General features: G+C 37.7%; 1 protein-coding gene across 2 annotated transcripts in view; it reads left to right on the plus strand.

The window, feature by feature from the left end:
* Positions 1–14,140, plus strand: part of FAM117B (family with sequence similarity 117 member B) — a 158,920-nt gene that overhangs the window by 45,231 nt on the left and 99,549 nt on the right. For both annotated transcript variants that reach the window (XM_054257804.2, XM_035305334.3), the window contains exon 2: positions 8,395–8,546. In XM_054257804.2, the coding sequence (XP_054113779.2) occupies positions 8,395–8,546 (152 nt within the window). The remainder of the gene's footprint in view (positions 1–8,394; positions 8,547–14,140) is intronic.

The raw sequence follows: 14,140 nt of genomic DNA on the forward strand, positions 1-14,140 counted from the left end.
GCTGCAGTGCAGTGGCACAAACTCAGCTCATTGCAACCTCTGCCTCCCGGGTTCAAGTGATTCTTCTGCCTCAGCCTCCTTAGTAGTTAGGGCTGCAGGTGTGCATCACCATGCCCAGCTAATTTTTGTATTTTTAATAGAGACGGGCGGGGGGGGGGGTCACCATTAAAGGAAGGTCTCCATCTCTTGACCTTGTGATCTGCTGTCTCTGCCTCCCAGGGTGCTGGGATTACAGGTGTGAGCCACTGCGCCTGGACCACCTGTAAAATGTTTTTACATTTTGTGTAGAGATGGGGGTCTCGTGTTGCCCAGGGTGATCTGTCTCAAACTTGTAGCCACAAGCGATCCTCCTGCTTCGGTCTCCCAAAGTATTGGGATTACCGGTGTGAGTCACTGTACCCAGCCTAGTACATTGTATTTTATGTAAATGATACCTCATGTTAAACAAAAGAATAATTACTAAGTGGATTTTTAAGTTTCTAAAATAGCCCTTATCTCTTTTTGATACCATGCCTATGAGAAATCATTTTCTCATTAGGATAAATTATTTATTAGGTTCTTCTGGGCCTGTATTAATATTTGGTTATGGTATCTGTTAATGTTTGTTTGAAAACTTAGTGGAGAAATTTAACTGAAAAAGAAACATGAAAATAACTGGAGAAGTTACAAAATTAGAAATAAATTATGGAAACTCTTAAATTTTCCCTTAGATTATAAGTAAGTTCTCTTGTAGGCTTATCATTTTTAAAATGTAATTTTAAATATCTTTAATATTCTATGAATTTTCCCATTCAACTTTTGGAGATATTTGTGATTTGACTATTGTGAATGTTATGAATATCTTTGTATTTGAAGCCTTTTTTGGCATTTGACTACTCTTCTTTATGGATACCTAGATATAGATCACTGAATCAAGGAATATGAATTTCAAAAAATATAGATAGTAAATTCATGTCAGATTCCAAGGGTACAATTGGGAATACAGTGAAATGTCTTCCTTGCATCTTTGTTGTCAAGTTTCCCTTCTTGGAGGCAGCCGGTGTCATCAGAATTTTGTGTTTTCTCTCTCTCTCTCTCTCTGTTTGTGTGTGTGTGAAGTTTAGACAGTGGATGACAAACTTTTTTTTACAAGAATGTATATTATACATAGTCTTTAAAATAAAATCAACTACATTTAATTTTACTTGAATTTCATAAGAGAAAAGGAAACTAATGAAACTGATGGAACCTCTTTGAATTTAAATCTTTACTGGGAGAAAAAAGCTCTGTAAGATTAAGAAAAGAAAGGTTTGGAGTAATATTTTTGAAATATTGGTAATGTATAAAAGAAATATAAATTACCAGTGAAAGTATGACTATTTTAGAACTCAGTAATTGAAATACAAATAAAATGATATTTTTATCTTTTTTAGACTAGTGAAAATTGATAAAATACACTTACTTAGAATGTGGGAAAATGGGTACCTTTGTGATGTAGGTTTTTGTAAAATTATTTCAGTAGAAGACAGTTTGGCAGTACTTCCAATTTTAATCTCTTATCTTGAATATAGCAATTTGATACCTAGAAACTTTTCATGAACAGATCTTGAAACAAGTGTAAAAGGATACCTATCTACCATGAAAGTATCCATCAATAGAAGATTAAGTTATTGTGAATTGATCAAATAGGTTAATATACTAGTATTAAAAGTAGTGATGTGTTATAGATTTTAATTTATTGCCACGGAAATAGGTTCTCTACATACCCTTTTTATTTCTCACAACAATAAGTAATTGAATGCATAATGGGACCTCATTTATGTAAAATCATATGTATGTGCAGGGATAGACAGAGTTTTGTAAATACTCATTAAAGTGATTATCTGGCCGGGCACAGTGGCTCACACCTGTAATCCCAGTACTTTGGAAGGCTGAGGTGGGTGGATCACTTGAGCTCAGGAGTTGGAGACCAGCCTGGGCAACATGGCAAAACCCCATCTCTACCAAATATATAAAAAATTAGCCAGGCGTGGCACATGCCTGGAGTCCCAGCCACTTGGGAGGCTGAAGTGGGAGGATCACTTGAGCCTGGGAGGCTTGAGGTTGCATTGAGCTGTGATCATGCCTCTGTACTCCAGCCTGGGTGACAGAGCAATACCCTGTCTAAACAAAAGTAGTTAGCTCTAGATGGTGGACTTTTTGGAATTTTTAATAGTCTTATGTTTCTTTATGCTGAGTATTTATCAATTGTATACTTGGAAAATTTCCTCTCCTTTCTAAACAAATAGATATGTCTAATTTATCCCTTTTGCTTGCTGTAGCTGTCGATAATGGGAAATACAGCCTTTAAGACAGTACCTGAGGCCAGGCACAGTGACTCACACCTGTAAATCCCAAGACTTTGGGAAGCTGAGGCCAGTGAATTGCTTGAACTCAGAAGTTTGAGACCAGCTTGGACAAAATGGTGAAATCCCATTCCTACAAAAAATATAAAAATTAGCTAGCCTTTGTGGTATGCGCCTGTGGTCTTAGCTACTATGGAGACTGACGTGGGAGGATCTCTTGAGCCTGGGATGCCAAGGCTGCCATGAGCCCTGATCCCACCACTGCAGTTCAGCCCGGGCAACAGTGAGACCCTGTCTCCAACAAAAAAAGTACCCAATCAAGTTCTAAAAATATTTGTATCTAACACTAGTATATCAAGGTCTATTGATCCTTTATAATGGAATGCCTAAGGGCCATGGTTTGGGATGCTCTATTAGTGTAATTGAAGTTACCCAGGAACCAGTTGAACTGGTACTGATAGTTGGGGAACTCTGAACTCCGGAGCCCAAGGCGTTGACTGAAAATTTCAGTGCTACACCCTGCTGTATGTAGTTAATCTCTCTTAAAGACTTACGTTTTAAAGAGCAAGTCAAGTTTAAGACACAGTTTTGATTTACTTTGAATTAACCAAAAAGCATGTGAATTTATTGCATACACTTGTCCTTGTTGGTAAATGATAGTAATATTAGAAATCATTCTTTTCTCAGCATTTCAAGTCTTCTTCATTTAGGATATTTAAAAAGAAAATTATTTTTTTTCACTGGCCATTTATGACATATTGACTGTATGTCAGGTTGCCTTAATCACTGGGATGCAGGGTAGGAAATAAAATTCCTGCCCTACAGAATCATACTCTCTACCAGAACACAGGAGCAGTCAGGGACCTTTCCAGTCAACTATGAGTTTGGGTGTCTGTTCAAGGAAGATTTTCCAGAGGAAGTTACATCTGAACTGAATTTTGAAAGGTTAAGCATGAATTAGCCACACCAAAGAAAGGGATATAAAGGTGGAGACAAACACCTAGAGGCGTGTTAAGGGCACAGTACATGCTGAGAACTGCAAGTCCATGGTCTTGGTGTAGGGATCAAGGCAGTGCAGGCAAAAAAGTGAGGCTTCAGAGGCCAGATCATGAAGAGTCTTGTTGGCTGTCAGTCTCTTCCTGTGGACTTCCTTGTAAATACAGCCTTTGTTCACTTAGGCTGGGAACTTTTGAGTCATCTTTGCCTCTTCAAGTTTTCCTCCCATAACCTCCTTAATAATTAGGCACCAAATCCTGTCAGTTTTGGGAACTTTGATTGAAATGGAAAAATAGCAAGGTAGATGTAAACTGTGTTCTTTATTACAGGCTGTGACTTATTCTTTTTAATTTCTAGGGCTTAGCTCTGGCTCATAGGCCCTTAGTGTCTAACTGAATGGATTAAAGGAACGGTGTTCCAAAGAGAAAATGTTCAGTATTTTTACACGTATAATTCATCTATTCTACATTTCATTATTGAAATAATAATAATCTGGTTGGGCGTGGTGGCTCATGCCTGTAATACCAGCACTTTGGGAGGCTGAGGTGGGCAGATCACCTGAGGTCAGGAGTTGAAGACCAGCCTGGCCAACATGGAGAAACTCAGTCTCTATTAAAAGCATAAAAATGATGTGGTGATGCATGCTTGTAATCCCAGCTACTCGGGAGGCTGAGACGGGAGAATGGCTTGAACCCAGGAAGTGGAGGTTGCACTGAGCTGAGATCGTGTCATTACACTCTGGTCTGGGTGATAGAGCGAGATTCTGTCCCCTACCAAAAAAAAATAATAATCCAATAATTTTAAGAATCTTTGGAGGCCTGCTTGAAAAGTTAACCCTTAGATTTTTAATTAAAGAAATAAAATGAAAGCAGACCCATTAGTAAGGTCTGTTGAATTAGTGTACTGGTAGGCAACTGAAGCAACAATGGTCATAGTTAGGGAAGAAAAGTGCCAGACAGCTTTTAGCAATTTGATATAATGAATATATACATTATATATACATATATAATGTGTGTATATATACATATATATAATGTATATATTCATTACATTGTGTAATGTACACAATTCATGCACACAATTCATTTACATTGTGTGTGTGCCTCCCCACCCTCCCAGCTGAGACTAGTCTTGTGACTATCCCAAAAGGGATTATTTTATATTTTTTTGGTTAGAGGAAAAATTGTGAACATGTATATTTATTGCATTTCACTTGTCACAGTTAATAATGTGGGTACATATTTTCCTGAAAATGAGTATGTACTGCATTTGTTTTCTGAAAATGTACTAAAAAGGAAAACTGAACATGGAGAGCACTTATAACAATTAGATATTGTGTTGGTGAAATAACTGTGCCATTTTGAAAGCAAATTATGTGTCTCAGACATATTTGTGAAGCAGCTATTATGATTATCAGCAGCACAGTTGCTATGAATATATTTTAAAATATTTTTAAAGCCCCTGTGAAAGTTAAGCATAAATTAGCTAAGCTCATCTCCTTCCCCTGCGGAAAGATAAATGATTTAAGGGTGTTGTAGCACAGAAACCAAGACATAAAGACATGTAGTAGAAACCAGGGGTCAGCAAACTTTTTCAGTAATGTACCACATAGTAAAATTTTAGACTTTTGAGGTCAAGAGGTAAAAATCAAAGATATCACGTAGGTACTAATATAAGAGAACACACAATTTTTCACAAATTCTTAAAGGACAAAATTTCAAAATATAATTGAATGCATTTTTTGTAATACAGCTCTAATGAAAAGTGGGAATTCTTTTTAGAGGGATAACATTTCAGTTAATTCTAGTTAAAAGTTAGTGTTCCATATCATCAAAACAGTTGCAAATGTTCATTTCCTAATGCTGATCTATATGAAATTTTACATATCATCTTTGAATATGACATTTCACCCACACAAGAGCTGTACATGGCATAACTTTTTCATTATGATTTGTAGTGCCAAGCAGCAGTGTGAAGCAACTAGAGGGCCATATAAGGTCTTTGCTGTGTGTACTTAATTCTGCCTTTTTAGTACAAAAGCAGCCACAGACAACCTATAAATGAATGATCATATTTGTGTTCCAATAAAACTTTACTTATGGACACTAAAGTTTAAATTTGATATAATTTTTATGTATTACAAAATATTTTAATTTTTTTTTCACCCAACCATTAAAAAATGTACAACCCATTTTTAGATTGCTGGCTATACAAAAAACAGATGTAAGAGAGATTTGGCCTGTAGGCTGTAGTTTTCCCAATCCCAGATATAAACTGTTAAAAATTGCCAAAATCGAATATAGGTATTTTTAAGCATTATATTTCAGAAAATTAATAACTTGTTTTAAAACTGTTTCCATTGTTTTAATACCTTTTCTCTGACAGTATACTCCTTATAAAAATTCAAACATTATAGAAATGCCTAAATTAGAAATTCAAATACCAATTCTGTCCCCCAAAAGGTTAGGTACATACTTTTTCCAGATTTAAAAAATAAATGTATTAACACTGGCCCGGCATGGTGGCTCTCACCTGTAATCCCAGCACTTTGGGAGGCTGAGGTGGGGGAGGGGGGGGTCACTTGAGATCAGGAGTTTGAGACCAGCCTGGCCAACATGGTGAAATCCTGTCTCTACTAAACATACAAATATTAACTGGGCATGGTGGTGGGTGCCTGTGGCCCCAGCTATTCAGGGGGCTGAGGTAGGAGAATTACCTGAATTTGGGAGGCGGAGGTTGCAGTGAGCTGACATCGCCCCACTGCACTCCAGCCTGGGTGACAGAGAGAGACTCTATTTCAAAAAAAAAAAAAAAAAAAAAACAACACTTTTATGTACATCTAATTACTTTTTAAAACAAAATATGAGATTATACCTTTTGTAAACATGTGAGGATTTGTCTTTTTTCACTGACTTTGTCATGAATAACTCTTTAGACCAGGACATGTATATCTATATGCTTATTCTTTGAATGGCTTATCATATTACATTATATGACTCTGCCATAATGTATCCAACTATCTTTTCATTTTGGACATTTTGTTGTTTCTGGTTTTCTGCAGTTCATTTTTATGTGCTCTTTTTGTAATAACATTTTAAGCTTGATCATTAATGCTGAAATAGTTTTTTTTAATGCCACTTTGATTTGGGGGCTCAGTCTTAAAAGAATGTGCACATTGAATATAACATTAATGTAGTCCATTTATTTAGGAGAACACATTTCCTTTTTTTTTTTGAGACGGAGTTTCGCTCTTGTTACCCAGGCTGGAGTGCAATGGCGCGATCTCGGCTCACTGCAACCTCTGCCTCCTGGGTTCAGGCAATTCTCCTGCCTCAGCCTCCTGAGTAGCTGGGATTGCAGGCACACGCCACCATGCCCAGCTAATGTTTTGTATTTTTAGTAGAGACAGGGTTTCACCATGTTGACCAGGATGGTCTTGATCTCTTGACCTCGTGATCCACCCGCCTCGGCCTCCCAAAGTGCTGGGATTACAGGCTTGAGCCACCGCGCCTGGCCCACATTTCTTTTTTATACTGGCAACTATGGGGTAAGGGTAGTTAGAATTATTCTAACACAAAATTATACATAGATTTATTTTCCAATTATTAAATCATATGTGAGATGTTGACTGGTATTTTAAGTCTTATTTTTATGCATCAAAACTTGGCCTGAAGAAGTTAAGCTTTTATAAATGAAAAATGTTAATCAAATTAGCTATTGTATTATTAACTAGAAATCTAATGTTTACAATGTTTTGATTTTCTGATATAGTAAAAACTATTTCCTATACAGTGAAAACAGATGTTATTGCAAAATCCACTTTTTAAATGTCTTTCCTCACATTACTTATTACATATTCTTTATTGCAACTATATTTGACTATTATAATTTACATTGGATATCTTATAATTATTATATTGGCAAATACCCACTTTGTTTGCTCAGAAATGAAACCTACCCCTGTTACAAAGCTGGTGGTTGGTTTTTGTAGTTGATTTGGTTTATGCATCCTCTAGGATACTCTCAAATGCAAGGGATCAGTTAGCAAGGTGTTAATTTGCCTTAATCTTTTGAACTGGTACTAAGTTATCATGAAGCCGATGTGTTATTACTCCATCCTCTGTGAATATTGAGGAATAAGACGATCACTAAATGCCAGTATTACTTTTAAATGTTATTAGATAACATTGTCACTAATTTTTTAATGATATTTAGTGAGAGATTGTCACTGATTTATATTTTCCCAGGATGGTTATCACCTGTCTTATTTTTATTATGTCCTCACATTTCCCTGAAACCTATCAATCAAGGGTTTAATTTATAAACACTTTTGGAGATCCAAATAAGAATATGTTGGATATGAGGGATACATTGATTCTATAGAAAATTCCTGGGCCCAATCCCTAGAGACTTTGATTTTGTAGGCCTAGGTTGGGTCAACTGTTTTCACTCAGTATAATTCTCTGGAGAGTCATGCAAGTTATTGTGTGTATCAGTAGCTTGTTCCTTTTTGTTTCTCTTTATGTATAGTAATCCTTCCTCATCCATGGTTTTTTTTATGGTTTCAGTTACTTGTAGTCAACCTTGGTCTGAACAGATCAAGTGGAAAATTTCAAGAAATAAACAGTTTTTATGTTATAAATTCATGCCGTTCTGAGTAGGGTAATGAAATATCTTGCTGTCTCGCTTCCCCTACTAGGAACGTGAATCATCCCTTTGTCTATCCTGTGCATATTGTCTATGCTCCTTACCTTTGGAGCCCTCCCAGTCATTGGATTGACTGTCAAGGTTTTGTAGTGCTGATGTTTGAGGAACTCTTGTTTTACTTAATGGCCCCAAAGCCCAAGAGCAGTGATGCTGGCTTATTGTTATAATTGTTCTATTTTATTATTAGTTATCGTTGATTTCATACTGTTCCTAACTTACAAGTTAAACTTTATCATAGATGTGTATATATAGGAAAAAACTGTATATAAAATTGTGTTAAATCTGTCTTACTGGGAGTCTTGAACTTAGTTTCTGCTTTTTTTCCTAACTTATTTTATTAAAACAAGCATTTTTGTCTTAAATCTAGGTGACAAAACACGACAGCCTTCTTCAAGCCCCTCCAGTATTATCCGACGCACTTCCTCCCTGGATACTCTTGCTGCACCATATCTTGCTGGGCACTGGCCTCGGGATAGTCACGGGCAAGCTGCCCCTTGCATGAGGGACAAAGCTACACAGGTAGGCTTATTATAGTTCTTGTCCTGAAGTGTTTTTCTCAGAAGCCACTTCTAATATTATTCATTCTGTTTTGAGTAGAACCAACATTAGTGTATATTAGAATTAACTTGAGAAACTTACCAAAAAGAGCAGATTCCAAGCCTGACCTCAAGGTATTCTGTAGTAGGTTTTGGTTGGACCCTGGGAATGTGCATTTTAAATAGTTAGCACAATAATTCTGATTCATACAGATATTTACGGACATACTTTTTTTCCCAATTATTGTTTGTAAGTTAGTTTGCAATAGGGGTGTCCAGTCTTTGTCTTCCCTGGGCCTCATTGGAAAATGAAGAATTGTATTGGGACACATATGAAATACACTAACACTAATGATAGCTAATGAGCTTTAAAAAGAATCACAAAAAATTTACAATGCTTTAAGAAAGTTTATGAATTTGTGTTGGGCCGCATTCAAAACCATCCTGGGCCTCATGAGGCCCTTGGGCTGCAGGTTGGACAAACTTGGTTTACAACATCATAATATATTTAATGTATCGAATTTGGTCTTTTGTAATGGTAAAGATTACTGAACATCTAACCATATGTTTTTCTGCTGAAAAACCTTCGTGTGTTGGGTGATGGGTACTGTATTACTTTGCTGATATACTCTAAAAGTGTAAATATCCTGACAAAGGGACTCTGGAAGCAAAGCTTTATACTTCTAGGTTTGTAAAATTGTTTAATATAAAGGAATTTTAAAAAATCATTCAGGGCTGGATAAGGTGGCTCACGCCTATAGTCCCAGCACTTTCGGAGGCCGAGATGGGTGGATGGCTTGAGCCCAGGAGTTCAAAATCAGTCTAGGCAATATGGTGAAACCTCATTTCTGCAAAAAATACAAAAATTAGCCAGGCTTGCTAGTGCACATCTGTAGTACCAGCTGCTTGGGAGGCTGAGGCAGGAGAATTACTTGAGCCTGGGAGGTCAAGGCTGCAGTGAGTGGTGATCATAGCACACCAACCTGGGTGATAGAGTGAGAACCTGTCTTAAAAAAAAGAAAAAGAAAAAAAAAAACAAAGAAGAAATCATTCAGATCTACCCCTTGATTTTACAGATGAAGAAGCTGAGGTCTGAGATCATACAGCCAGTTAAAGACTGCATCTTAGTTTGGTATAATTTCTTTCATAGTACTTACCACAATTAATTAAATATTTGTGCAGTTATTTATTTATGGCTTCTTATATTCACTAGACGGTAAGCTCTGCACAGATAGGGATTGTGTCTGACTTGTCTATTGCTGGCTAATTTTTTTGTGTTTTTAGTAGAGACGAGGTTTTGCCATGTTGGCCAGGCTGATTTCTGACTCCTGACCTCAAGTGATTTGCCCGTCTCAGCCTCCCAAAGTGCTGGGAGTACAGGCATGAACCCAGGTGTTGGTCCTGAGTGAAAATTTGTTAAAGAACCAAGTAAACATACTTTTCTGTGATGGTTTTGGATTTGTATATCAATTTCCAAAATTCCAGGTATTCTTAGTAGGCTCAGTTTGTTTTCTGTTGATAATCTTGAAACAGAGTCCAACTATTAGGGCATGAGATTAGGATTTGGATTACCTTGGTGTTTATACTTCAGTGCCAACTACAGAAGTGAAAATGTAGACTCTGTGCCCATCAAAAGTAATTAATATTTTCTGAAATTGACTTTTTTTTTTTTTTTTTTTTTCCGGGAATGGAGTCTTGCTCTGTCGCCAAGGCTGAAGTGCAGTGGCGTGATCTTGGCTAACTATAACCTCTGCCTCCTGGGTACAAGCAATTCTGCCTCAGCCTCCCAAGTATCTGGGACTACAGGCACATACCACCATGCCTGGCTAATTTTTGTATTTTGAGTAGTGATGGGGTTTCACCGTATTGGTTCGGCCGGTCTCAAACTTCTGATTTCAAATGATCTCCCTCCTCAGCCTCATGAAGTGCTGGGATTACAGGCTTGAACCACCGAAATTAATTTTTTAACCAAAGAGTTCCGTGAAACTCTGAAGTTATTCACAGTCTGTAACTTAGCTGAGCTTAGGGCACGTAGGGCACGTAATATGGAAAATAAATATAGTGTCTACTTGCTTTCTGCTTAATCCACTTGTCACACTTAAATTTGTAGAAAGTTTATTTCTTTGAACATTTCTACAGCTCCCTTTATTTCCACTGCAGTTTTAGGTTCAGTGGGCTCAGACATTTTGTCATATTATGTACAAATATATGATATGTAAGAGTGTGCTATCATATGAGCCATTGGGAGCTCCTTGATCTGTGGAAGAAGTTCAGTAAACCTTTTTAGCAAATTGCTATGACCTACATCCACCTATATTGAATTAAAATATAAACCCTATAATCTCTGCCTTTTTCTAAATGTCCCCCAAATTGGGAATGTTAAGGGTACAAATAAGAAAATTTAGGACTGGACATGGTGGCTCACACCTATAATCCCAGTACTTTGGGAGGCTGAGGGAGGTGGATCATGAGGTCAAGAGGTGAAGACCATCCTGGTCAACATGGTGAAACCCCGTCTCTACTAAAAATACAAAATACAGCTACTCGAGAGGCTGAGGCAGGAGAATTGCTTGAACCTGGGAGGCGGAAGTTGCAGCGCGCCAAGATCGTGCCACTGCACTCTAGCCTGGGCGTTGGAGCAAGACTCTGTCTCAAAAGAAAAGAAAAGAAAATTTGTAATTATCATACTGTTAATCTTATTTGTACAGCTCATGTGTAGAATATCCTAAAGGGTAATGCATTGATAACTGGGCACTCCAGCCTTTGAGTTACATAGTGGGCTCTCATCTTTGGCAAATGAATTTAGCACTAACATAATTAACCAAAAACTCTCAAATTCTTTATTGGCAGATACTGGTTTTCCCTAACTGTATGCTAGTTAAGTCAACTTTTAAAAATTGAAGTAAAATATGTAAAACATAACATTTGCCAGTTTGGCTATTTAAAAATACAGGGCTATGTCATTTTATTGCACTTTACTGGGCTTCGCAGGTATTGTGTTTTTTTGCAAATTGAAGGGTTTGTGGCAACTCTGCATTGAGCAAGTCTGTCGGTGCCATTTTCCAAAAATATGCTTACTTCGTGTTTCTCCCCCATTTTGCCAGTTCTTGCAGTATTTAAACCATTTTCATTATTATTTTATCTGTTATAGTGATCTGTGCTCAGTGATCTTTGATGTTACTGTTGTTTTGAGGGGCCATGAAACACACCCATATAAGATGGGGAACTTAATTGATGAATGTTTTGTGTATTCTGACTGCTGTTCCTGAGTCTCTACCTCTCCTTGGGCCTCTCTGTTTTCTCAGACACAACAGTATTGAAATTAGACAAATCATTAACCTTACAATGGCTTCTAAGGTTGGTTAAGTGAGGTGACAAGTTGCTTGTCTATTTAAATAAAAAGCTAGACATGATTAAGCTTAGAAAGCAAGGCATATCAAAAGCTGAGATAGACCAAAAGCTAGCCAAGTTGTGAATGCAAAGGAAAAGTTTTTGAAGGAAATTAAAAGTACTGCCTGAGTGACTGCATAAGGAAGTGGAACAGCTTTATTGCCAATATGGAAAAAGGTTTTAGTCATCTAGATAGAAGCTCACGCCAGCCACCACATTCCATTAAGCCAAAGCCTGGAGTAAGACCTTAATTCTTAGTTCTTAGGAAGGCTGAGATAGGCAAGGAAGCTACAGAAGAAAAGTTTAAAGCTAACAGGTTGGTTGATGAGGTTGAAGGAAAGAAGCTATCTGTATAACATAAAAGTGAAAGGTGAAGCAGCAAGTACTGATATATAAACTGTAATAAGTTATCCAGAAGATCCAGCTAAGATTACTGTTGAAGGTGGCTACACTAAACAATAAATTTTTTTTTTTTTTGAGATGGGGTCTTGCTCTGTCACCCAGGCTGGAGTCCAGTGATGCATTCATAGCTCACTACAGCCTTAAACTCAAAGACCTTGGGCTCAATCAGTCCTCCTACCTCAGCTTCCCAGGTAGCTGGCACTGTAGGTACACACTGACATGCTTAGGTATTTTTTTTTTAAGTTTTTGTAGAGATGAGGTTTTCTATGTTGACCAGGCTGGTATTAAACTCCTGGCCTCAAGCTGTCCTCTCACTTTGGCCTCCCAAAGTGCTGGGATCACAGGTGTGAGCCACTGCATCCAGCTACATTTTTAATGACAAAACAGCCTTATCTTGTAAGAAGATGCCATATAGGACTTTCATAGCTAGAGAGAAGTCATTGCCTGGCTTTAAGGGACAGACCAGCTCTCTTGTTAGGGGCAAATGCAGCTGGTGACTTTAAGTTGAAGCCGGTACTCATTTACATTCTGAAAATCCTAAGGCTCTTAAGAACTATGTTAATTCTACTCTGTTTTTGCTTGATACATGGAACAACGAAGTCTAGATGCCAGAACATCTTTTTATACTATGATTTACTGAATATTTTAAGCCCACCATTGAGATCTACTGTTCAGAACGAATGATTCCTTTCAGAGTATTACTGCTCATTGGCAATGCCCCTGGTCACCTAAGAGCTCTGATGCCAGTATACACAGAGAGGAATGTTGCTTTTATGCCTCCTAACACAACATTCATTTTGCAGCCTGTGGATCTAAGAAATAATTTTGACTTTCAAGTCTTATTATTAAGAAAATACATTTAATGAGGCCATTGATGCCATAGATACTGATTCCTCTGATGGATCTGGGCATAGTAAATGGAAAAGCTTTTGGAAGAGACTCAACCATTCTAGGTGCCATTAAGAACATTTGTGATTTGTAGGATTAGGTCAAAATATCAATGTTATCAGGAGTTTGGAAGAAATTGATTCCAACCCTCATGGATGTCTTTGAGGGTTTCAAGACTGCAGTGGAGGAGGTCACTGCAGATGTGGTGGAAATAGCATGAGAATTAGAATATAAGTACAACCTGAAGATGGGATTGAATTGCTGCAATCTCATGATAAAACTTAAGAATGGCAAATTGCTTCCTATGGATGAGTAAAGAAAGTGGTTTCTTGAGATAGAATCTACTCTTGGTAAAGATGTGGTGAGTATTGTTGAAATGACAACAAAGGATTTAGAATATTACATAAACTTAGTTGTTAAAGCAATAGCAGGTTTTGAGAGGGTTGACACCAATTTTGAGAGAAATTGTACTATGGACAATATGCTATGCAAGCAGTATTGTGTGCTACAGAAAAATCTTTTGTGAAAGGACCTGAGGCCATTGATGTAGCAGAATTCATTGTTGTCTTATTTTAAGACATTGCTGGCTGGGCACAGTGGCTCACGCCTGTCATCCCAGCACTTTGGGAGGCCGAGGCAGGCGGATCACGAGGTCAAGAGATCAAGACCATCCTGGCCAACATGGTGAAACCCCGTCTCTACTAAAATGCAAAATTAGCTGGACATGGTGTTGCACGCCTGTGGTCCCAGCAACTTGGGAGGCTGAGGCAGGAGAATTGCTTGAACCCAGGAGGTGGAGGTTGCAGTGAGCTGAGATCACACCACTGCACTCCAGTCTGGCATCTGGCAACAGAGCAAGACTCTGTCTCAAAAAAAAAAAAAAGAAAGAAATTGCTG

Source organism: Callithrix jacchus, chromosome 6, assembly GCF_049354715.1.
Source record: "Callithrix jacchus isolate 240 chromosome 6, calJac240_pri, whole genome shotgun sequence".
Lineage (NCBI taxonomy): Eukaryota > Metazoa > Chordata > Mammalia > Primates > Cebidae > Callithrix > Callithrix jacchus.